This window comes from Sarcophilus harrisii, chromosome 5 (genome assembly GCF_902635505.1).
Source record: "Sarcophilus harrisii chromosome 5, mSarHar1.11, whole genome shotgun sequence".
Lineage (NCBI taxonomy): Eukaryota > Metazoa > Chordata > Mammalia > Dasyuromorphia > Dasyuridae > Sarcophilus > Sarcophilus harrisii.
Window position 1 is genome coordinate 14369474 of NC_045430.1, and position 24705 is coordinate 14394178.

General features: G+C 44.6%; 1 protein-coding gene across 1 annotated transcript; it reads left to right on the top strand.

Annotated features, from left to right (window-relative positions):
• Positions 1-7025: 7025 nt before the first annotated feature.
• On the top strand, positions 7026-15592 carry C1QTNF6 (C1q and TNF related 6). The gene is made up of 3 exons (XM_003771125.4): positions 7026-7296; positions 9040-9274; positions 13380-15592. Exons 1-3 carry the CDS (start codon positions 7294-7296, stop codon positions 13925-13927), a joined length of 786 nt encoding a protein of 261 aa, XP_003771173.3. The 5' UTR covers positions 7026-7293; the 3' UTR covers positions 13928-15592.
• Positions 15593-24705: the final 9113 nt, after the last annotated feature.

Here is a 24705-nt window from a genome sequence, read left to right on the forward strand (position 1 = left end):
AGCTGCCGGCTCTGGCCCCTAGGAATGGCTCAGTCACTAGCCACCAGCTCTGGTCAGCTCACTCTTACATTAGCTATGTCCTGTGTAAAATGAGGCAGGGTATATTAGAAGAGGAAAATGAGAAAAATTAGAAGAGGGAATTTGCTAATTTCCTGTTCTGGAGGTCCCTCCCCACTCTGACACTCCCAGTCTCTTAGTATAATCCCTCCCACCTCCAGCTTTGAATGACATTTTACAAACACAGTATATATTAATATTTATCCAAGTAAATGGGAATATTTGGGCTGTGGTGGAAAGAAAAAACTTACTGAATTTTGAATAAGACCAGGCATTTTCCATTAATGGGACTTGACACCTCATCTATTAAAGGAAGAGGTTCTGTCTCCTGTGAAAGAAAGTGTGTGGGATTTGTAGTAAGGAAAAAGACAGGTAGTGCAGTGATAGACTGCCAGGCCTGGAGACAGGAAAATCTGGTCTCCGACACGCATTAGCTGTATGATCCTAGCTGTGTCATGTTACCGTGTTTGACTCAGTTTCCTTCTCTGTAAAATGAGTTGGAGAAGGAAATAGCAAACCATTTTATTATCTCCGCCAAGAAGAAGCTAAATAGAGTCAGAAAGAGTCAGATAGAGCTACCTAATGGCAACAATTAAAGTCCTCGCTGCCAGGCTTACTTGCTATTCCGACACCAGGCAAGGTGTCTTGAGCAGTTTGCGTAGGTGCCGTCAAACGTTCCGGGACCCTTACAGGGCCATCAGAACCCGGGAAGTCGGGTATCTCCGAGGCCCCCAGGCCAGAGGACGGAGGGAGGGGCAATGGGGCAAGCGGAGGGCGTGACTGGCAGACATTCTGGCTAGCAGCCAGGCTGAGCTTGGGGTTGCTGGGACGGAGACTGGGCAGCAGGGGTCACTCTTGAGCCACACAGACCCCGCTCTCTGGTTTCCCCCTCCTCCCTCCACCCTCTCCATCCATCCTCCCCAGCTCCGCTTAGTTCCGCTCTGCGGGCTGGAGATGCAGAGCCCGCAGCTGGTAGTGCCGCTGAAGGGAGGATCCTTCCCCACCCGACTGTGGGTTGGGTCCCCACTCCCCTCAGCCTTCTGCCATGGAGCTTGAGTCTCTGGGAGCAGGGTGGACAGAGCAGAGCCTACCCAGGGCACCCTGGGATTTAGGAGGTCCTTCTGCACCTTCTGGGCTTGGGGCAATAAATTCTAGACAGAAACTGACTTCTAGAACTGCCACTGACTGGAGACCCTGGAAAGGTCATTTGTCCCAGCCTCAGTTTCCCCATCTATCAAATGAAGGACTGGCACCTGGAGTCCCTTTTGTTAAGGTTGTAATAATATGATTTGGAGTGAGGGGGGAAGAAAGGAAGAAAGATAATGGAGGAGATGGAAAAATTAGGCAAAAGCTTTATGCAGATGACAAGGGGATGCACCTCCCAGTGTCTATCCCAGGCAGACCCAACAGGATTTCTTCATGCCCCGAAGCAGCACCCTCCCTCCCCGGATGCTAAACTCAGTTTAGAGGAGACAGTGAGACAGAAAACCCCCTGGATCTGTGGGCAGGACAAAGGCCCCAGTTGAGTGGAAAGAAGCTCCGGGCGCTGACGGCTTGGCCAAAGCCCAGGGAGCCTGGGTAGAGATGAGGAGGAGATGGGGAAACAGGGATGGGGATGCTTTCCTGCAGCAGCCACAGTCGGAGCAGGCCTGGCCCTCCCCCAGCCAGTCCAGGCACAGATCTGCATTACATAAGAGCTGGTCCCAGCTGGTTTCAATCAGTCTCCCCCTCCCCCCCCAACTCCCGCCCATCCTCTTCAGCCTCTCTTGCCTTTCCTCGTGCTAAGATGAATAACTGAGGTCAAAGAGCTCAGTTGGAGGCCAGGCCCTCACCCTAGGATTGGGGGGCTGCTGGGAGAGGGGAGAGGAGGGAGTCAGGGATGAGATGGGGGAGGGGACTAGTGTGGAAAGAACATCGGATTTGGTGGGGGGGGGGGTCTTGGAGAGGCAGACGGAACTTGGCTCTGCTCCTTAGAACCTGGATGACTTTGGGAGCATCACTTTCCTGCTCCCGACCTCAGTTTCCCCATCTATAAAATGAATCCAGTGATTTCTGTGCTTCCATCCAGCTGCAAATCCTGACTCATAACAGGGGAAATGGTGTGACTGAAACTAGAAATAAAATTGCTAATGTTTCCAGTTACTTCTCTTTGCACCCTCCCTGTTCCAGACAAACCGAACGGTTCCCTGAACTGGGACTGGGCATTCCATCCCTCTCTTTAAGCCTTGAATGCTCTCCTGATTCACTCTGCTTTACTTTCATTCAAGCTCAGGCATTGTCTCCTCCAAGAAGCCCTTCCTGATACTTCCCTCCCCATAGCTGTCAGGGCTCTCTTGGCTCAAATACCTGAAGATTATATGATTATATGATTATATAATATAATATTATATTATATTATATATATGTCTGTATAATATATATAAATATATATATTATATTATATATGATTATAAAATCATAGATTCTGATTAAGAACTGGGAGGGACTTTAGGGTCATCTAGACTAATCCCTTGGTTTTACAGAAGAGGAAATTAAGTCAGGGTTGTGGAGGTGTCATTTTGCTATTAGTCACATGGCTTTTAAGTATCTCAGGTAGGAATTAAGTTTATTTCTTTATTATTTATTATAAAATATTATTATTTATTATTAAATTATTAAATTAATTTATTCTAATGACAAAATCGGTTTGAATCTATCCACTAATCCGGGCTGCCTCTCCTGGTAGATCCCTCAATAGAAGGAGAGCTCAGGGAGAAGGGGAATCTTGAGATCCCAAACAGAGACCTTGGAAAGACATATAATCCAACTCTCCCATTTTACAGATGAGAAAAGCGATTCCCAAAGAGATTAAATAACCTGGTCATAAGAGTACCAATGACCCAGCCCAGAGCCTTGTACACAGTGTGATAGCATGATAAATTAAGACCCAAACGCGACCTCAGAGACTATCTAGTCCTACCCCTTTATCTTATAGAAGAAGTCCAGGGAGGAGCTTCGGATCATAAATTAAAGTGTCAAAGGATTTTTAGAAGCCCTCTATTCTAATGCTTTCATTTTACAGAAATGGAAACTGAGGCCTGGAGAAGCAAAAGGTCATATAGATGCTGAATAGGAGAGGCCAGATTTGGATCCATGTGCTCTGATTTCGATAGCTTTCTTATTACACCAGCTGCCACCCTGTCGCGGCTGCCTAATTGTTGAGTTGAATCTAGAAAACGGGTCCCCAGTCTCCACTATATCACAAGACTATTGCCAACCTTAATAGAGAGGCCAGGATTTGAGAGATTAGGGACCCATTTTCCAGATGGGACCCAAAGAGAGGAAAAAAATCTTAATAGATGTCAGACATTGAATTGGTGGCACATCAGACTGAAACCCAAGGTTTTTGGTTCCCAATTCATGTTTCTATTCCTTCCCTCCCCATGAGGAGGGGGCTTGGAGACTCAGGAACACAGCTTTAGGGGGGATAAACATCCTAGAATCCTAGAATCTTTTTTCCATTGACAGAAACACCCATACCAGGGTTCCATCCTCCATCTAACAGAGCTGGTCACTCTCTATCATCACTTGGCTCGCTCCCAAGCCCTCATTCACCTCGGGTCTTCTGCTCTCAATAGGGAGGTGACTTGGAATGGTGGGAACAGCACTGATTTCAGGCCTGAAGACCCAATCAGAATCCCAGTTTTTCATTTTAAACTCGGTGACTGTGGTTAAAGCATTTGATATCTCCGAGTCTCAGTTTTCACAACTGTACAGTGATGGTCACTGGGAAGATCGACGGCTTATCTGCAATTCCAGGAATGAACCCCCCCTCTATCTTTTATAAGCTGTGTATCCTTGGGAAATGACCTCTGAACCTCAAGTTCATCCTCCATGAAATGGGAATGGCCCTCAGAAAGACCCTCAAAGGATGCCCACCTGATCAACAGTCTCTCTTTAACATCTCCGGCTTAGCTTGGAGATTCCCAAGGAGAAGGAACCTCCTGTTTTAATTCTGGCCAGTGCTGGATATTGTCTGAAGAATGGCAGCCAGATAACAGGAAGAGAATGGGAATGTTTAGATTGGAAGTGGGAAGACTGGAGGTGGGGGTGGGGAGCAGAACTCTCTGTGTGTTCAAGACACAGGGAGAGCACGTAGAGATCCTCTTTTTCATCTTCTCTTGGGTCCATTTTGGTGTGATTTCTTTGTTCTCTGCTCTCCCCTCCTAAGTCCCCTTCTCTCTCCTGCCATCCCTTCTCCTATGTTTCCCGGTTCCTCCCCTTCCTGCATATTTTCCCAGACTTTCCATAAGAGTTTCCAGGACAGCCTGGTGACCACAAGCTCCTGACCCAGACAGCAAAGCCCCTGGGGACTTCAGAATCCCCATTCCCCTTCCTTGTGCCCCAAGGCTGCTGAATCAGCCTTTTTGGGTACTGTGTGGGAGGGGGAGGAGATGTCTTCCCTTCTCTGCCATCCCCATACCTCCTTCCCTTCCCCATTCCCAATCCCATCTCCCTCCCCCTGCCCAGCTCCATCCCTGTCCCTCTCCTGGAAGACTGGTTGCAAGCAGAGGGTGCAGCAAGTGTGGACTGTGTACTCAGAAAAGTTGAATACAAAAGGGGAAAACTGGCTCCCATTCCACAAGACTTCCCCAAGCCTGCTCCAGGGGAGCTCTCCTCCTGTAGGGAATCTTTGCCCAGAACAAGAGGAGCAGGAGAAGTAGGAAACCATGGAGCAGTTTCTTTTGCACGTCCCTAGTTATTTGTGTATGATTTCCTGCCTTAGAATATCAACAACTCATCCACTTCTTAACACAAAGCCTGACATACATCAAGTGCTTAATTAATGCTGATGCTAAAAGGGGTCTTCAAAATCATCTCCAGGAATTCCTTACTCAGAAATTCATAAACTTGTTTAAAATATTTTTAAAACTTGTTAAAATAAATTTAGTTACTGTCAATAAAAAAGTTATAAAAAATTTAGCTATTTGTTAAAATAAATATTGTTAAAAAGATATTTGAATGCTAGCCACATCCAGAGAAAGAACTATGAAGTCCAAGGGCAGATCGAAACATGCTGTTTTGACTTTTTGGTTTGCTTTTTCTTTCTTTGTTTTCCCCTTTTGTTCTGATTCTTCTTTCACAACATGACTAATGTGGAAATATGTTTAAAATGATCGTGTATCTACAAGCTATATCAGATTGATTGCCCTCTTGGGGAGGGAGGAAGGGAAGGGCGAGAGAAAAATGGAAATCAGCGTTTCGTGAAAGTAATTATCTTGAAAAATATCTTTACATGTAACTGGGAAAAAATAAAATATGATTGCAATTTTAAAAAGTAAAGCGCGGAAAAGAAAGGAAAAAATAAAAGTAAATGTCCAAAACACATTTAAAAAATAACAAAAATGTGAAATAATTTTGATAATTGAGTATAATTCATTTCCTAAATAATCAGGCATATTTTATTTAAAGCATGTAAATAAAATGCATTGTAAGAAAGGGTTGATAGACTTGACCATACTGGAAAAAGGGTCCAGTACATAACATGTTAAGAACCTCTAACTTCTAGTCTACCTCCTCTATTTCTCATTTTCTGTTCTGAAGCAGAGAAATGATGTCCTTCTCTCCATGAACTTTTCATCTTTCAGGGCTTAAGTGGGGAAACTGAGGCTGAAGGGGACCATTTTGCTTGACTGCAGGTCATCAAGGGGATTGTTGGCAGAAACTGGACTAGAGAGAATCCAGCCACAGATGAGTATTGTTGCCTTTGGGGGCTGCCCTCCCCCCATGAACTTTTCATCTTTCAGAGTCTAAGTTTCCACTAAAACATTTGACAGGTGGGGAAACTGAGGCTTGACGGCGATCATATTGTTTGACTGTAGGTCATCAAGGGGATTGTTGGCAGAAACTGGACTAGAGAGAATCCAGCCACAGTATTGTTGCCTTTGGAGGCTGTTCTCTAAGGAAAAGAAGAAGGGGAGAGGTAGATATCAACATCTAAACTTCCCATTTCAGAAGACATAAGCCCTCCCCCTAGGCACAAGTCCTGGAGGACCCAGATATAGCTTCTTCCCTTCAAGTGTCTCCTTCCCCTCCTTAGCCCCTGATCCTCCTAGGGATCAGCCCTGCCTCTGCTTCCACCCACCTGGAAGGCCCTAGGAAAGGCTCAGACTTTGGACATCCCCAAAGGACAGGCTTATGTCTCATGTCCCCCTCCTTCTTCCCTTTACCCCCAATGAAATGTACCCATTTCCCTAGACCTGGGGCAGCTGAGATAGTTTTAAGGCAACTTTGACATCTCCCAGAATCCCTCCTCCTCCACCACAGAAAATAAGCTTGGAAACAGAATTAGAGGCAAAATCCCCCTTATCTCCCTCTAACCCTTATCTCCCTGTTTGTTCTCCTGCCCAGGACCCTCCCTCAGCCCTTTATCTAGCACAGCGGAGTCCTGCTCTCCTTCCCAGGGTCAGCCCTGAGCCTCCCCCCCCCCATCCCCCCAGTCCCTGGCTGCCCATTCGGAACCCTGGCCATAGATGGGCATTTTAGAGAGCCCTGTTCCCTGCCCCCTCCTCCTAAGACTGGCAGCGTGGAGGTCCCTGGAGGGGAGAGAGCCCCTCTCCCAGCCCCCTTTCTTCCCAATCCCTCTGCAAAAAGCCTTGCTGAAAAGTCTACTTTTCCCTTTCCTGGCTTGTTGCTCCTATCCTACCCAACTTCCTCTGCCTGTATCTGATTCCCAAGCAATGTTCTTTGCTCCCAGGGGACTCGTGAGCCCTGCTGAACCCAAAGGAAGCCTATTTCTAATGGGGGGACTTGAGGCACAGTGATTGGAGCCAGTTTCTCAGCCCCCACCCCTGCCGAGTCTGGCCTGGAGGGGGGTGCGATGGGAAGGGGCAGTGACTGCTGACGTGGCTCCACAGGAAGCCCGTTATTTGTGGGGGGATGGGGTTGCCCACTGGAATTTCTCCACCCACACCCCAGTTCCAAGGCCGAGTCCCACAAGTCACGAAAGAGTTAAAGCCGGGAAATCTAACCCTCAATTCGTCGGAGCCAAGCCCGAGCCGGGCTGGGAGGAAGGGGGGAGGGATCAAGAGGGAGGGAGCGAGGAGGAGGGGAAACCTGGGACCCAGCTCGGTCCCCTCCCTCCCGCCCGCCTTGGCCGGGTCCGGGTGCCAGCAGAGTTATTATTACAGCGATGGGCCAGGGAGCCAGAGGCAACCAGCAGCCCTGGGCCTGACTAAGTCGCTCAGCCTGGCCTTCATGGTGAGTCATGAGTGGGGTGGGAGAAAGTGGGGAGCCCCCTCCCCTGGAAAGCCGATGGAGGGAGAGGCTCAGCTCTCCCCCTCACTGGCTGACTTCCCACTGGAGGAGAGGCCCCTTGCTCCGAGGCTCTCCTTCCTGCCTTCCACCTCCTCTTCTTCCTCCTTCTTTGCTTATTTTCCCACTGCAGTCAAAAGACCTGGATTCGAATTCCCACTCCACCGCTGCTATCCCGAACAAGGGAATCCCTTTCTGAGCCTCAGTTTCTGCTAATTGAAGGCACTGCACTAAGATGATATCTGAAGTCTCTTTCTGCTTGACACCCAATGACCTCCTTCCTCCCCTGGACCATGAGCTAACCCCTCCTTCCAGTGCCCCCTGACCCTCTGAGTGATTCCCCTCCTTCCTCCCTTCCCCGTGCTCCTCTTCCTCCGGACTCTCAGCACTAGCCAGCTCTGACTCATCATTAGCTCCAGCTGCAGAATAAGTGTGATGGGGTGGGGGCGGTGGGGTGGGGGACTCTAAGCACAAGTGACTTTTGTTTGGGGTAGGCAGGAGATCCAGCTTACAAAAGGGAGGAAGGAAGTGGGGCTTTTCCAGGGCATTTCCTTCCCTCTGGATTCCCAGGAGGATGAGGATACCTTCCCCCTCTAAAGCCAGCATCCCTCAGGCCTGTCCTACAAGGTAGTATCAGCCACTGACTGACTGACTCCTGCTCCCTTTGCAGGATGTTTGCTTCCCAGTCCAGTTCCCAGATGGGATTGTGGGGACCGACGGGGAGATGAGAGGGTTTGGAGCTGGGAAGCTGGGGTCTGTTCCCAGAGGAAAAAGGCAGATCTATCCTGTCCTTGACTTTGTACTTGGAGGAGAAAATTGGGGGCTCTACTGTGGGGTAAAGTGGGACCTTCTTCTCAGTTCTGATAACACAGTAGATTTTTTTTCCTTTTTTTCTAATTCTCTGAGACTGAGGCTTGCTGTCTCCTGGAGATTCCTATGGACACAGCCCAAATGGTTTTAAATTGGAAAAAGATGGGGATGGAGGGGGAACCTTGAAAATAAAATTCTCTCTCAACTCCCTTGTTCTCTGCTCCATCACCCTGACCCCGAATGACCCCATTGGCCTAAGCTGAAGTCCTGGGGTCTGGAGCCAAAAGGCTCTTACAGATGGTTTGGGGTGGAAAGCTAGCCTTGGACCTGGGTTCCAAAGAGGTGCTGTTGACTTCAATCACTTTTTTGCCTCTTGCTCATGGCCAAATTTGCAGAAATTTCCTAGAGCTCTTTACAAAAAGAAGTCATTCTAATGGAACAGAAATCAGGAACTAAGACAGGGCCAGGGGTGATGTTACTGTTCTTGGAGGACCGTTAAATCGTGGTATTCAGACAGCTGCCTCTCCTGATCCATAGGGTCAGTCCTGTGCCCAATGCCCAGACTGAGCCAGGATCACCACGGAATAGAGCTGATTGGTGTGACTGTTATTTAAAAAAATATTTGACTTAGAATTGGAGACTAGAGTTGCAGAGACCATCTAGTCCAAGCTGATCTCATTAGGCATTTTTCCCACACCATCTCTGGCAAGTGGTCATCCTTCCTTGCCTGGAAACCTCCAGGGATGGGGCCCATTGACCTTTTGAACAGTTCCAGTCGTTAAAAGTCAGACTATCACCAGGGTCATTTTCTATCCCAGATGACAAGTCCACTCCCCCTTTTCCTCCTTTGGGCTTTTGGCCCTGCACTTCCTCATTTAGGTCGCCATGGCAACAGCCTCCCTGACTCCCCGATGGGCTGCCCTCTTGCTCCCACTCTTGGTGCTTGGGATGCCCACTGAGGAGCCTGCCCCTGAGACACCTTCCCCAGTGCCGGGGGGCTGCCGGCGATGCTGCCAAGAATCAGAGTCCCTCAACCCTGAAATGGCCAGTCCGACTGCTGTCCCCTATGTGATACCTGAGGTGAGACCCTACATCAACATTACCATCCTGAAAGGTGAGTGTCTTAACATGCTGGTACCTGCTTCTGCCCTCTACTGGGCACCTGGGTGGGGGGAGATTAGATGGGGCTGGGGACTCACGGTTCTTTTTAAGGGTAGACAGCCAATGATTCAAAAAGCTCCATTTGGTGGTTATATAATACCATATTATTCTATAACCTTCCAGAGCCCCCACTGGGATACATAGGATCCCGGCAGCCTTCTGGGCAACTTTCCCAGAGTGCTCTGTATATTTCCAGCTACTTGGGAAAAGCAACTGTCCAGTAGTTTACGCCAACCCATTGGGACCATCGAGTCATAGGGCAATAGGATTTAGAACTACAAAGCTTTTGGAAATCAATCCCCCTTTTTCAGACAAGAGGAAAGGAAATCTCTGCTCTACTTCCTTCAAATCTTTCCTTTAAATGGGACATGCTTTCTAGACCAAGGAGCATGCTCTCAATACCAAGCCACTAAGTGGGTATTCAGGGGCCAGCACACCATATTTCTAGTGCTCCCCCAAATTCATTGTCCTTTCCTCACCCTCCCACTTTCACACTGAATAGACTTGGAACATCCATGCTTCTTGTCCAGTGTTAACACAGGCTTAAGATGTCACCTCTCCCAAGACATTATTCTAGGGGTGTCTACCATAAGACAAAGATAGAAGAAAGCCCCAGAGGATGATTACATTGTCATTCCATAGACAGGCTGGTCAAGCTTATTGCAACCCTCTTTAGAACCATAGTTTTAAAAATACAACCCCACCCCTAGAATTACGAAGGAAACCAACTATTTTGGAATATGATTAAAATTTTTTAACAAGTTCATATTTCCCATATAGAGTCCAATCCCCCATTCTTTTTTTTCTTTTCTTTCTTTCTTTTTTTTTTCTTTTTTTTTTTTTTTGCTGAGGCATTTGGGGTTAAGTGACTTGCCCAGGATCACACAGCTAGAAAGTATTAAGTGTCTGAAGTTAGATTTGAACTCAGGTCCTCCTGACTTTAGGGCTGGTGCTCTATCTACTATACTATCTAGCTGCCCCAAATCCCCAATTCTTTAAATTAGTAAACTAAGCCTCAATCAAGTTAGAGAGAGTTATCACATGCTAATCTTAATAAGGAGGTTTGAACCCAGGTCTTTTTGGCTCCCAAGATAATGGAGTTTCTATTCTACCATGAAAATGTTTCTATTATTATTGAAAATATGCTTATTATGTTATTCTATATCATGTATAGAAGATTGCTTATTATGTTATATTATACTTTTTTCTAATCTTACCAGCAGTTTTTGAGTGAAGGAAGATATTTATTAGAAAGAGCCCTGGGTATAAAGTCTACAGATCTGGGTTGGAAAGCTGACTTTTCTGCTCACTATGTGGGAAACCCCTGAATAAGCTAGTTCCCCTCCCTGAGCCTCAGTTTACCCATGGGTTCTGCTTCTTTCTTTCTGATCAATCTCACCAGTTCAGATGATGGGGCAGGGAGGATTATCACATCTAATGTTCCTGTTCATTTGGATAAGCCTCTTGTGGCCCCTTCAATTATAATTGTTGGTAGAAGCTTCTCCAACATTAGCATCATGCTTCCTCTTGGGAGGTTGTTAGGAAGCCTCTTCTCCAGGTTCAGTGACACGATAGTGTCTAAACAGTGACTACAGCCCTTCCAGGACCGAAACTCCCGGGTATTGGCTCTCCACGGCTTGAATAGTGCCAAAGATAGATCCCTGGAGGCTCTTTGGTAGTCCCGTACTATTCTCTGCATCAGGCTCCTGCCTTGTAACTGCATCATATTCTAGCCAGATTTTCTACTGAGCCAAATGGACACCTGTTGCCCTGAAGCATGATAATTGTCCATGGTGAGATCCCTCTGGCTATATTGCCTACTCCATAGTCCAGAGGCTTGTTTAGAGACATGGCCAGCAGTGGAGGATTTAGGCACAAATTTCCAGATGCCTCCTTTTCTAAAGTATTTCTCTGGAGATCTGGGAAGATTCTTAAGCAATCTATTCAATACAGTTAGACAGTGTCCTTTCTTGGATGCTTTCCCTACTACCTTCCATCCCCACCCAAGAATTTGCAGCCGAATGCAAAATCCTTACAAGGATACCCTTGTTATGGTCTAGCTCCATCTGATCTCTATCCAAAACAAGAAACGCGCGCGCGCACACACACACACACACACACATACCAATGGTCTTTGGGGGCTAGTTGAATTAAATACCCTGTAAGACTCTCCCCATTACTAAATATAGTCCTTCTCCAAGTTGGGCAGCCATACTGTCCCTTATCCCTTAATTCCCAAGAGAACACTCCTGGCTGGGCTCACTTCTGCCTTGGTGCCTGCTAAAATGTACCTCTGACTAGCTCAGTACTGGTGCATGCTGCCTGCTAGGACATTGCTAAAACAGATAATTTAGCAACATTCCCCTTCCCTACTAAAAATATTATCCCGGATGAGCCCACAAGATTAACCTTTGACTCAGAGCCAGTATTAAGCGCATGTGTACCGAGTTCAACCTTTGGAGGCTTCTCAATGATTTAAATAATGATTCCATCCCTTCCTAAAGCTAAAGCCCTGGCAAGACACACATTTGACTCATTTCTAATCCTCCTTAGTGCATTCAGTTCCCTTGAAAGTATCAAGATAACAAAGTATGGGATATTGAACTGATTCATAAAAATTCAGTAAATAACAGGGTAAATGTTGAGAGGTAAGAATGGTAAGAAGAAATTGATTGTTTAGTTTTATATATATGTATATATATATATATAATGTATATAATATATATAAAGACAAAAAGAAATTATTGTTGTTATAAAGATAAAATTTAATTGTGAAATGAAGAATAGGAGAGGAAATTTCACAGTACAAGAGATTTAAAACTCAAAGGTCATCTATTTTGATCAGTTCATTTTACAGAGGAAGAAGCTGAGGGTCAGAGAGGCCTTGTCATTTGCTCACAATCTCCCTAGTAGTGAGCAGCAGAGCAAGGTTTGGACCTGCACCCTCTAAATCCCAATCCATAGGGAGGTTTGAACCCAGGTCCTTTTAGCTTCCAAGATAATGGAGCTTCTACTCTACCATCACATTTCTGTCACCTCTTTAGCATAGCAGAGAATACAACCCTCTTTCTAATGGGTGTCATTATTAGCCAGGGTCTTTGCCAGAGAGTCAATTACAATCCATTAAAACAAAGCCTCAAATCATAACTAGAATGAGCCTTGCATTATGGGTGACTACAAGAATAGCTAGCTGTTTTAAGGCAATATAATTTTATTCACTACAATTCTGTGAGGCAGGGCCTATTATAATTGTTTCCATTTTACCCATAGGAAACGGAGGCTGTGAGGAGATAATAATCTAACCAGGGTCACACAGCAGTGTTTGATCTCAGATCTTCTTAATTCCAAGCCCACTATTTTATCCACTGGGCTCCCCCGCTAATTGAATCAAATAGCTTCCCCATCTCTTTGTTCTCTTGTTTCCCTTTGGGTTCTCAGCTTGCTTCCTTGCTTCACTCAGTATCATGTTCTATCCTTGGTGCTGTGGTTATTAAGCACTCTGGACCATGTTACGGCCCCCCTCCTCACTGTGAAGGAGGCAGCCTCCGTCCCCTGAGCTGACTTGTGTTACTCTTCCTCACCATTACTCTGCTACCTCACCCATCTCCTGGAAGCTCCTCTCTCCCTTTCCTTTGGACCTGTGGTGTTAGAGAATTGCCTACTCTACTATATCAGCATCTAGATCCCCTCCTGGCCAGTCAGGACATGAAAGGAGAGCTGAGTGTCTTACTCCTCTCAATGAGACAAGAGCCCGTCTAATAGCTGGGGGACAAATGGGTTGGATTAAATACTCCATAAGACCCTTGCCATGTCTAAAACTAGGGACTGTCTCTTGCTGTGTGTAAGCAGAATTTTTATGGTGGAACTTGTGGTGTTGTGACACGGCAGGGGGACATCTTTGGGGGTGGGTATTCTCCACACAACTGTGTAGCGATATGGACGTGTTTGCTTGGAGTGAATGGATTCTGGGGCGATTGAAATGGCCTACATAGGGGAAGGAGTAGCCCTTAACTCCCACCCTGCAATAACCACTCACCTTGACATACTTTACTTTGCAGGAGAGAAGGGGGACCGGGGTCCCCTTGGGATACCAGGGAAGATGGGCAAGGAAGGCTCTCGGGGGGACCGAGGGCCTCAGGGCCCCAAAGGGGCCAAAGGCCAGGCTGGCAGCCCTGGGGAGCCATGCCAGACACAGTATTCGGCTTTCTCCGTGGGCCGCAAGAAGGCCCTGCACAGCACCGAGGACTATCAGCCCCTGCTCTTCGATACAGTCTTTGTCAACCTGGACGGCCGATTTGACATGTTTTCGGGCCACTTCTCAGCCCCCATCGCGGGCATCTACTACTTCAGCCTCAATGTCCACACCTGGAACTTCAAGGAGACCTATTTGCACCTGATGCGCAACGAGGAGCCCACCGTCATCCTGTACGCACAGCCCAGTGACCGCAGCATCATGCAGAGCCAGAGTGTCCTGCTGGAGATGGCCTCTGGGGACCGCGCTTGGGTGCGCCTCTTCAAGCACCAGCGGGAGAATGCCATCTACAGCGATGATGTGGACACATACATCACCTTCAGCGGCCATCTCATCAAGCCAGGGGATGAGTGACCCCCTCAGCAAACCCTTCACCTTCCCCCCAATCTGTACTCTCCCAACACTTCTCCCATCTCCTCCCCCTCTTCAACCATGCTGTGGAAGGAGGCAATCAAGCCCCCTGGTGCTCCCCCAGATCCCCTCCTAACTAGATATTCCACTTGAGCAAATCATGTTCCTTCTCTGGCCTGTTTACTCATCTATCAATCCCTTTTTTCTTCTCCCCTTCTCTCTTCTCTTCTTCATAGTCCTTCCATCCATTCATTCGATATGCATTTATTAAGCACCTATTATCTGCTGGACACTGCACTCTAGGGACACTAATTCCTGCCCTAGGGGGGTCTCTTCCTTCTGGGTTCCCCTTTGTCTCCCCACTTCTCCACCTAGGCCTGTGACTGCTAATGCTTCTCCCCTAGCTCCTGCCCCCTAATTCCTGCTCTCTAGATGTTTCCCCAACCAGCAGTGGCTTCCCCCTACTCCCTCCCACCCTTTCCTCAGTGTCCCTCCTGCCCTCCTCCATCCCCCACATTACTGAATCCAAAGCATAGATACTAAAAGACCAGAGGCAGGGGACGGTCTATCTGTGGATAAAGAGTAAAATAGGACCAGATCTCAAAGCAAAGACCACCCGGCAGTCCGTTCTCTAGTGGTTTCCTTCCTCTTCCTACCAGCCTCCACCGGCCAGGCCTTGATAAACAGCTGGGCCACATATGGGTTTCCACCCCGGTGAGTCCTCCAGGCTTCCTCGACCCTTGGAATAGCCTGTTCCTCTGTTCTCTCAACACAGAGACGGGCAGACAAGGGCCCCTTTCTCTCCCTTTTCTCCATGGATCAGCTTCCCAGGGACCCCAAGGCCAACCCATTCTCCTCTCCACTTGCTCTGCCCCTGCCTAGGGCAGGTTGCGGCCCATAATGTGAAGCTCACCTTGTTAACTCCCCCTTTTCCTATGGTGCTAAGGAAACCCAACTCAGTCTTGCCTTCAGGTTCATCTTGGTGCTCCCCACTTATGAAGGGCCAAGGCTGAGCAAGGGAGAGGGAGAGGAGAACAGGAAGATTTACCCTTCCCCCCAGCAGGCCTGGGGTACCTGGAAAAGGGAGAAAAACAAAGAAAGGGGATGACTAATTCTTCCTGACCTCCAAGAGGAAAGAACAGAAATGGGTTAGATGAGATATCCTGGGTTCTACAAATCTGTGATTCTAAGAGTCACTTGGGGTGAGGGAGAGAGGCCTAGAAATGGGGTTCAAGGATGTCATACTATATCTCCCCTACAAATTGAGGGGTTTGGCCCCCCCTGGATTGGATAACCTTTCCCAGGGACCCTCGGGGGAATAGGCCACTCGGGAAACATCCAAGGTGGAGGGGGCAGAGCTGAGACCCTTAATTCCTTCCCTCCCCCCCATTCCCTCCATATTTCCCAATCTCTTTCCTCCAGGATTGGCCTCCAGCTCATTGGTGCTAATTCCTCCTGGCCTGCATGGGCGGGTCAGGCCCTGGTGCTCTGTGGGAGGGAGCCGAAAGGGTTGGGGATGCGCTCCATGCTGCACATTCGCTGGTGCTTGAGGTGACCTACATGTGCAGTAGCACTCAAGGTCACAGAAGACATAACCCCAAACCACAGTGACATTTTTGGTCTTGTCTCAGGCTGATTAAAAACTAAGAAAAATGCTTTTTCTCAGCATTTATCCGGGCTCATTCTTCTTTGGACTGGTCCCTGCAACACCCATTTCACAATTCCCAGTGGTTGAAAGAAACCGAATGGGGAGTTAGAAGGGGAGCGGCAAGCTCACCCCCATGTTTGTCATTTTCCCCTTTTCAGAGAGGCCCCCTTAAAAGTCACGTCCTCAGAGAAGCGGAAGGAGGCTTCAAATGAGCGCTGGCTTGGGAGACGATCATTGGGTTCTGAGACCCTTAGGAAGCTTTGAGACCGGCCCCCTTGGGACAGTGAGTGGGGTGTCTGGATGGCACTGGAGTCAGGAAAATGTTGGGTCAAATCAAAGGATCAAAAAGTAGATTCTAGATAAAGGAGCCTTTATTTGGAGGAGAGAAAATCCCTTCCCCCTATTAAGGGCTCTGGATCTCAGAGGGGTTCACAAACTTGAATGCACAAAAAATATATATATAATTTACATACTATATTTAAATATATTTACTATATAAACACATTTCATATATTTAAATATAAAAATATATTCACATTGTATAAAACATGTATGTAAATATATTTACATATGTTTACATAGTATATTTGAATATTTTAATATATTTTAATTTAATATATAAACACATTTCACATACTTAAATATAAAAATATATTCACATTGTATGATAGCATATTATATATGTAAATATATTTAATATATAATTTAACATATAATTTATGTAGTAAATATATAATTGAATTTGACATAATTTCTGTTTGTATATACAATTTTATATTGTATATTTACATATACAATTTTGTATATATAATGCAATTTTATATATAATTGTATATGCAATTTTGTGTATACCTACAATTTATATATTGTCTATAAATTATATAACTTAATTTTTAATTTAATTAATAAAGTTCAAGAGTAATTCCTATATTACACATATATCTAAAATTTTTAGCAACCTTTGATTTCCTTTGTAATCTCATATATTTTATCGTGTGCATTTAAAAACATTATTCTTAGGAGAGGTCTATATTCTTTACCAGATCGCTTAAGGGGTACATAAAACAAACATGGTCTGGCCTAATATTGTGTGGCTTGGCTCAGGTCACAGGAGGTAGGATTTGAACCCTAACCTGGCTCTGGTGATTGTCCTTTCCTGGCTCTGTCATTTACTAGACATGACAAGGCAGTTAACCTAGTGTATCTCAGTTTCTTTCATGGTGGAATAAAGAAGTTAGATTCAGTGATTTTTTAAAACTCTCTTCCAATCTAAAGCTAGGATCCTAGGATCCCTTCCAGGTATTTTTGAAAAAAAAGACAAGATTTATTTTTTTTTCTTTCCTGAAATAGTAGATATCAGGTAGCTTAGAGTAGGAGCCGGGGATGGAAGAGAAACGAGGATCTTGTACTAGATGGTTAGGAATCAGGAGAGTGGGTCAAGCCCAGGCTCTCCCAATAACTCACTCTGTGATCTTGGAAAAGCTACCTACTTTCTTTTGGGACTTCCCTTTTCTCTGTAAATATGAATGGGGGAAGATCAATTAAATTCAACCATTATATGAGTTGATCCTTCTGTTCCGGGCTGTAGACTGGATGCGGGTTGGACTACATGGAATGGGAGTTTCCTTCCAACTCTGATTTTTTTTTACAGAGGACAAATGGGAAGGGATCAAAAGGCTCTGGGATAAGTGTGGGGAAGCCTGCCTTGTAATTTAGGATGCCAGATTAGGCCTCAGAGAATTTTTAGAAATTTGCTGGATTGGTCAACAGACTAATCTACTGTTTTGAAGAGGATGTGGTTAGGGAGAATGCAGTTTCTAATCCCCCATTTAAGGCCCTCTAATTCCTCCCCCCCATCTAATCCCCCTTCCATTGACCTAGAAATTGATTTTCTCCAATCACTGTCATAAGAAGATAGGCTTGGAGCTGGAAGGAATCTTAGAAGTCAGCTAGCCCATTGCCTCATTTTAAGATAAGATAACGAAGACTAAACGACATTAAATGTTCTACCCAAGATCACGTAGCTAGCAAGCTTTCAAACCTTGATTCTCTGATCCAAGAGAACCTTTTGGTAATTTTTTTCAATGAGCATTAATTTATTTTCTATTCCTCCTTTTCTACTCCTAGAGAAAAAAGAAGGGAGGGAAGAAGGGATGAGGGAACGAAGGAAGGAAAAAAAGAAGGAATAGGAGCAAAGGAGGGAGAAAAGGGAAAAAAGGAAAAGAAGAAAGGAGGAAAGTAAGAAAGAAAAAAGGAAAGAAGGAAGGAGGAAAGGAAAGGAGGGAGGTAAAAAAAAGATTAGATAGGAAGGAAGGAAGGAAGGAAAAGGGGAAGTAAGAAAGAAAAAAAGGAAGGAAGGAGGGAGGGGAGGAATGAAAGAAGGAAGGGAATGAGGGAAAAGATAAGAAGGAAGAAAGGAAGGAGGGAAGGACTGGAAGGAAGGAAAGGAAAAAAAGAAAGGAAGGGAAGGGAAAAAAGAAGGAAGGAAGAAAAATGAAGAAGAAAAGAAGGAAGGAAAGAAAGAGGAAAGGATAGAAAGAAAAAAAAGAAAAGAAGGAAAGAAAAAACAATCAAACAAAATCCTTTTAACAAAACTCCAGCCCTCTTTCAATTGCATCATTTTCTTTGCTGGAAAGTCATCTTTTGACATAAAAGCCAGAGTTCTTTCTAATACACTACTATGCTGCCTTTTCCCCTTCAGTGGCAGGGCACTGTGGAGTTTCCTGGACTTTCTGGCACATGTGGAAGCAGATTCTGGACAGGGTTTGTCACCGGAGACAAATAGGGTCAAAAGCTGCAAAGAAAAGCTTGTATTTGTGCTCTTAAAATACCTCCCTCCTGTATGGGTTGGCTGACCTTTTTTAAGGTGTTAAAGCTTTCAACAATCCCCTGAGATTAGTTGGCAAGTATTTATCATTCATTTAAGTTTGTGTATTCACACATATACATGTACATATATTTATGCATATGGAAACATATATATATATATATATATATATATATATATATATGTATAATCTTTACTACCATGCCCATTTTACAGATGGCCAAATTGAAGTTCAGTACTTTGACAATGGTCAAGTAGCTGATTTTAAGTAGAATTTTTTGTAGAGGGGAGCTTTCCCCCAAACTTAAGTGATGGTGATTTAATGCTAGAGTTCTTAAGCTTTTTAGTGCCTTGGACTCCTTATGCCAGTCTGGTGCAAGCTATCAACTAACTTTTCAAAATCATGTTTCTAAACATAAAATAATACACACAGAATTAGAATAGAGACCAATTAATTACACTGACATATAATTATCAAACTTTTTCAAATCAAGTGCATGCCCTTCAGGTTAAGAAGTCTGATTCTAGCCTGTCCTACCCAGAATAACCTAAATGGGTCTGGTGAGGGTAAGGGTTAGGACAGGCTTGCCTTTAAGGAGGGATGGAGGAGAATTGGAAGGGGGATTGGATGTGAAGGCTCTGGATCTAGGTTTGCATTGCCAATTAATTATTCCTGAGCTACAAGACTTTGGGCAAGACAGGGCTCAGGTTTCTCATCTGTAAAGTGTAATTGTTGAGGGACAGGGGGAGAGACTAGATGGCATCTTGGGGTCCATCTAAGGTCTAGATCTTAATTGTGGCCTTGGCAGTAATTTGAGATTTCTGCATCTCAATTTCCCCATTTGTAAAAATCCAAGAAGTGGTCTAGGAAATCTCTAAAACCTTAATTCCAGAATTTAATCTGAAGAACTCTGGGATCCCCTAAAAACCTTTGTGTTTCTTGCCCCCCTATACATCTCTCCCCTCAAACTGGTGGGGTTTCACTTCTTGCCACTATATTTTGGGAAGTTGCTCAGATGGGTGAAGAGCAGCTGTGGTGGGGTGGAAATGGCTCTCAATCTGGCACTGCCCCTAACCAACTCTGTGATCTGGTCCATGACATTTCCTTTCTCTGAATTTCGGTTTTCTTATTGGTCAAAGGGGGTGGTGGTGAGGACCCTATGACCTGTAAGGCTCCTCCCAGCCCTGATATCCTCTGTTCTAATGTCTCTCCCAGCTACAACAGACTATTTTTTCCCTCATTTGTAATTATCTCTTCTATCTCCAAGATTGCAGACTCCTCAGAGCTGGGCTGGGTGTTGATTATAGGCTCAGTATATATACAGGATCAGGAAGGGCCTAGTTGTTGGATGGCCAGGTAATTACACTTCCTTCTTGGAGCCATGAGCTGTCTGGACTCCCACAGAAGACACTGTCCCTCCCACTGGCCCACCCTCAGTGCTCCTGATGTCACCTTTGTGTCCTTATATCTTAGCTTTAGATCCCAACTGTAAATAAGAGGAATCAGGCCAAGTGAATCTGCTGGTCAATTGATCACTGGGTCAGTTGATGAGCCATTCCTTGGAGAAGAGACCCTCACATCCAACAATCACTAACCACCAGCAACTGGAAAACAGGCAAGCCCTTAGAGGCCTGAGAATGAAAAAATCAGTTGCCCCAAATCCCCTTCACCCTCCCTTGAGCCTCCAGCCCAGCCTATGGACCACCCTCCAGGGAAGCCATCCCATGGGCAAAGGAACCGTCGTTCAGGCTAACTGTTGCCCAACTGCTATGCCATTCTAGTCTCAGCATCCTAGCTGTGTGACCTTGAATCAGTCATTATCTGGACACCCATTTTCACCCCCGTATAATGGAGAAGGCAGGTTGGACTGAATCATTTCTAAATTACTTTCCAGTTTTTTTAGGTTCCTATTAATTGAAGGCCTGTTTTGGGTGAGACTCAGGTTAGGACCTTCAGAAGCTAAGAAAACAGACCTGATCCCCGGTCTCAGCAATTATGAATTTCACAAAAGGAAGAAGGAACAGAATCCACATTAATCCACTTAAAAGTCAACAAGCACCCATGAAAAGGGGATTCATAATCACCGAACTGCATCGGTTAGGGAAATGGGCAGAAATGGAGGAAGTTGTGGAAGCCGCCAAGGGTAACTCTTGATGTGGGTTTCCAAAATGTAGTGGGTTTAATAGAGAGGGGAGCAGGGAGGCACTTCAGACAGAGAGCTCTCACTGGCACATAGCTCTGCCAAGCTCTGAAGATCACACAAGACTATTCATCCGCCAAGAGCCCCAGTAATGTGGTGAAAAGAAAGAGACACCCACGGATGCCACAGAGATCCCATGGGATCACTTTTCCTTTTTTAGGGCCTCGGAGACAGTAAGAAGTCCTATCTTGTAAGAAATAAATGAGATACTCTGTTAAAAGTGCTTTGCTCACCTTAAGGCACTACCATATGCATAGATATGCATATGTATATCACATATAATGCATCATAATGTAAATATTGCATCAAATATATTATTTAAATATTGGATATTTAAATTTACTGTTTAAATATTAATATAAAATAATATATTAATAAATAAAAATTAAATAGAAATAAATATAAAATATATGCGCTTGCCTTGGGAGCTAGAGCTAGAGGTCAAAAAGTTGGGATCCCTGCAGGGATAGGATGGGGGGCAGAGCCCTGGACTGTGACCAGATCTGGGGAGGCCAGGGTTAGAGTTATGATCCTGGGAGCAATCATAGCATGGAGCTATTCCAACCTTCTTTCACACACAGAAGAAGAAACCAAGTGCCCAAAGTCACACAGCTAAAAAAAAAATATATATATATATATATAATATAAAATGTATATATATAATTTGCTATATTAAAATATGAATATATCAAATATAACATATATGATATATTTGTTTGTTATTTGCTCATATTTATTTACTATGATAAATATGATATAATATGAGAAAGAAAAATGATAATATAAAATATAAATATGATTAAACATATTGTATAAATTGTATAGATAATACAAATGTGTAGCATAATCTTATATATGTAGAAATATAATATGTTTCCTATTATGTATGCATATAACATGTATATACATAATGTATATGTGATATTTGTATATTTTTTTAGTATAAATGCTGGATATCACTCTTGTTAAATCAATAAAACTAAAGCATGAATTATATATTACATAATACATTATTATCTAGACCTAAATCAATTAAATTATATATAATTGTTTGTTATTATGCATTCTATATGAATTATGTCTTATAAATAATATATAGATAGGCAGTTAAGTGATGCAGAGAACAGAGCTCTGGGTCTGGAATCAGAAAGTTCAAATATAAACTCAGAGGTTTACTAGCTGTGCGATTTTGGGCAAGTCACGTAATTCTGTTGCCTTATTTCATCATTTGCAAAATGAGAGAAAAAATAGAAAAAGAAAAGATATTCCAGTATCTTTGCCAAGAAAGCTGGAAATGAGAAAAATGAAGAATTGGAATCAACTAAGTGGCTCAATGCATGGAAAGTTGAACTTGGAATCAGGATTACTTGAGTTCAAAAGTAATCTTAGACACCCCAGATAAATCACTTAACCCACTAAACCCACTTAATCCAAAAGGATTAAGGTACTCTTCCAGTATCTTTGCCAACACAATCCCATGAACACTATTGTCCATTAGATGATGATGGGTGTATTACAACTAAACACCAACTCATATATATATTCCAGACCCATCGTTCCATTTATTTATCTATAATCCACAAATATATTTAAATAACTGGCAAGCTGTAGGCTCTCCAGAGACCAGTAAATAGAATGTGGGGAAGAGCCTGAAGATTACATCATAGAAAAGTCCCTTGAAGGTCCAGGGGAGTTTTATCAAGAAGAGAAGGCTCCAAGAGAGGTCAGGACATATTGGCTATGTTTGCAAGGGCCATTGGATAGATTTGATTTCTTTTGCTTGGTCTCAGAGGACAGATCCCATAGCATGGAGGGGGTTGAGATGGGGAGGAGGAAGAAAGGGGCAGATGGGAGTTGTGGAGAGACAAGCTTTGGCTTGGGGTCAGAATCAAGCTTCTAAATACTCAGAGCTCTCCCAGAGCGGGATGGCCTGTCCCGGGATGTCTAGAACTCCCCATCCCTGGAAGTCTGTAAGCAGAGGCTGGCTGTCCAGACCCTGAGGTTGTTGCAAAGCGGATTTCTGACTCGGGAGGACTGGACCAGATGCTGCTAGAGGCCCCAAAAGCTCTGAGAATCTGTGACATGAGATAATAGACAGAAATATGATTTTGTGAAAGTCATAGAGTTACTCAGATGAAAGGGATTGTTGGAGTTCCAGGAGAGCCAGGGGTCCTGAGCCAGAGAAGGAAGTGATAAATTTTCTGCTCCTCCTCCTCAGGCTGCCCCCCCTTTTTTCCATCCACCCATCACAGTAGCACACACACTGCCACGTGTAAGTGGAGTGGGGGGGGGGGGGGAGACGAGCAGGAGGGAGGCGGGAGCTCAAAGCTGTAACCTGACCAGGAACAGATGCAAAGAAAATTAGGAAGTATAGGGAGTGGGGAGAGAGAACCGAGGGAGGTCCCTAAGCCAGGCAGGAAGAGAAAGATTTCCAGAACATGATGAAGGATCACCAGAACTAAGCCTGTCTTGGCCGGGACCAGGCACTTGCATTTAGGAGCTGGAGCTAGAGGCCAAAAAGTTGGGATCCCTGCACGGATAGGGTGGGCGGAAGAGCCCTGGATTGTGACCAGACTTGGGGAGGCCAGGGTTAGAGTTAGGATCCTGGGATCAATCATAGAATGGAGCTAGTCCAACCTTCTCTCACACACAGAAGAGGAAACCAAGTGCCCAAAGTCACACAGCTAGCAAATAACAGAGCTGGGGTTCCAATACAGGTCTTCTAACTCCAAAACTAACTACAGTATAGTTCTTCCTGGAAGTGTTCTGTAGGGGAACCCAGAAGAAGACCTAGGAGTGAGTCCCAAGTCAGGTACCCCAGAGGAAATAGGGTTCTAGAAGCAGGCACCCCTTGGTTATGTGGGTGAGCAAAAAAGTTGAGCAGCCTTGGGACCTACTGCCCATTACCAAGCATCTGGGAAGCATGATGACGAGCGTTGGCCAATGTGTGGGTATCGCCATGGCATAGTTCGGAGTTCCCAGCAGTCTCTGCCTGTGGGAAACAGTCTTAGGGATAATCCAGCAAGGCTTGAGCCCAGCTGTGGATATAACTATTGGCCAGTTTTTTAAAAAAAGCCTGAGAGGTTGTGTGCCCATTTGTGCCAGATAGGCCTGAAAGGGTGGGTAGGAACTCTAGAGGCTGAGATACTGGAGACCATGGAAGTGGGAAGTCTGGGAATAGAAATAATCCGAATTGGCTGGACATAAGGTATATGTAGGAGAGCAGTGTGGGATGAGCTTGGAAAGAGTCCTAGATCATAGAGGATCTTGGATTCCAGGAGAAGGTGCCCACAGCCTCATCAGCACAGTTGAGTCACAAGAGAAAAAACTAGTGGCTACATGATATCAGTGTAAGGGACTGGATGAATGGGCAAAACCGGGAGAAACAAAGTATCTCAGACATGGATTCAATTTATCACCACCACAGCCATATTAATCATTTTATATACAAGAAGACAAATTAAAAAAATGAAAAAGGAAAGTGAAAAATATCATGCTTCAATCTATATTCAGACAGCATCAGTTTTTTCAGTATGTTTCATTATGGGTCCTTTGTGATTGTTTTGGATCATTTTATTATTGAGAATAGCGGTCATTCACAGTTGTTCATTGAATAATATTGCGATTACTGTATATGATGTAGTCCTGATTCTGCTTATTTCACTTTGCATCAGTTCTTGTAAGAACAGGTTTTTCTGAAACCCACCAGGTTTTTCTCATCATTTCTTTTTTTCTATCTTTTAAAAAAATTCAAACTTTATTATTATTTTTTAAAGACACATTACTTTCTGAATCATGTTGGGAGAGAAAAATCAGAACAAAAAGGAAAAACCAAGGGAGAGGAAAAGAAACAGAAAAAAGAAGTGAACCTAGCATGTGTTGATTTATATTCAATCTCCATAGTTCTTTTACTGGATGCAGATGACATTTTCTATCCAAAATCGATCGGGATTGCCTTTAATCAGTGATTCGCTAAGAAAAACCAAATCTTTCACAGTTGATCAACATTCTTGCTGTTACTGTGTACAATATATTTCTGGTTCTGCTTGTTTCACTCAGCATCAGTTCATATTAATCTTTCCAGGCCTTTCTGAAATCAGCTTGT

What these genes read in the sequence shown, in the direction of transcription:
- C1QTNF6 (XM_003771125.4), top strand. An exon ending in CAACATTACCATCCTGAAAG is followed by an intron (nt 9,275 to 13,379) that starts GTGAGTGTCTTA and finishes TTTACTTTGCAG; the next exon opens with GAGAGAAGGGGGACCGGGGT.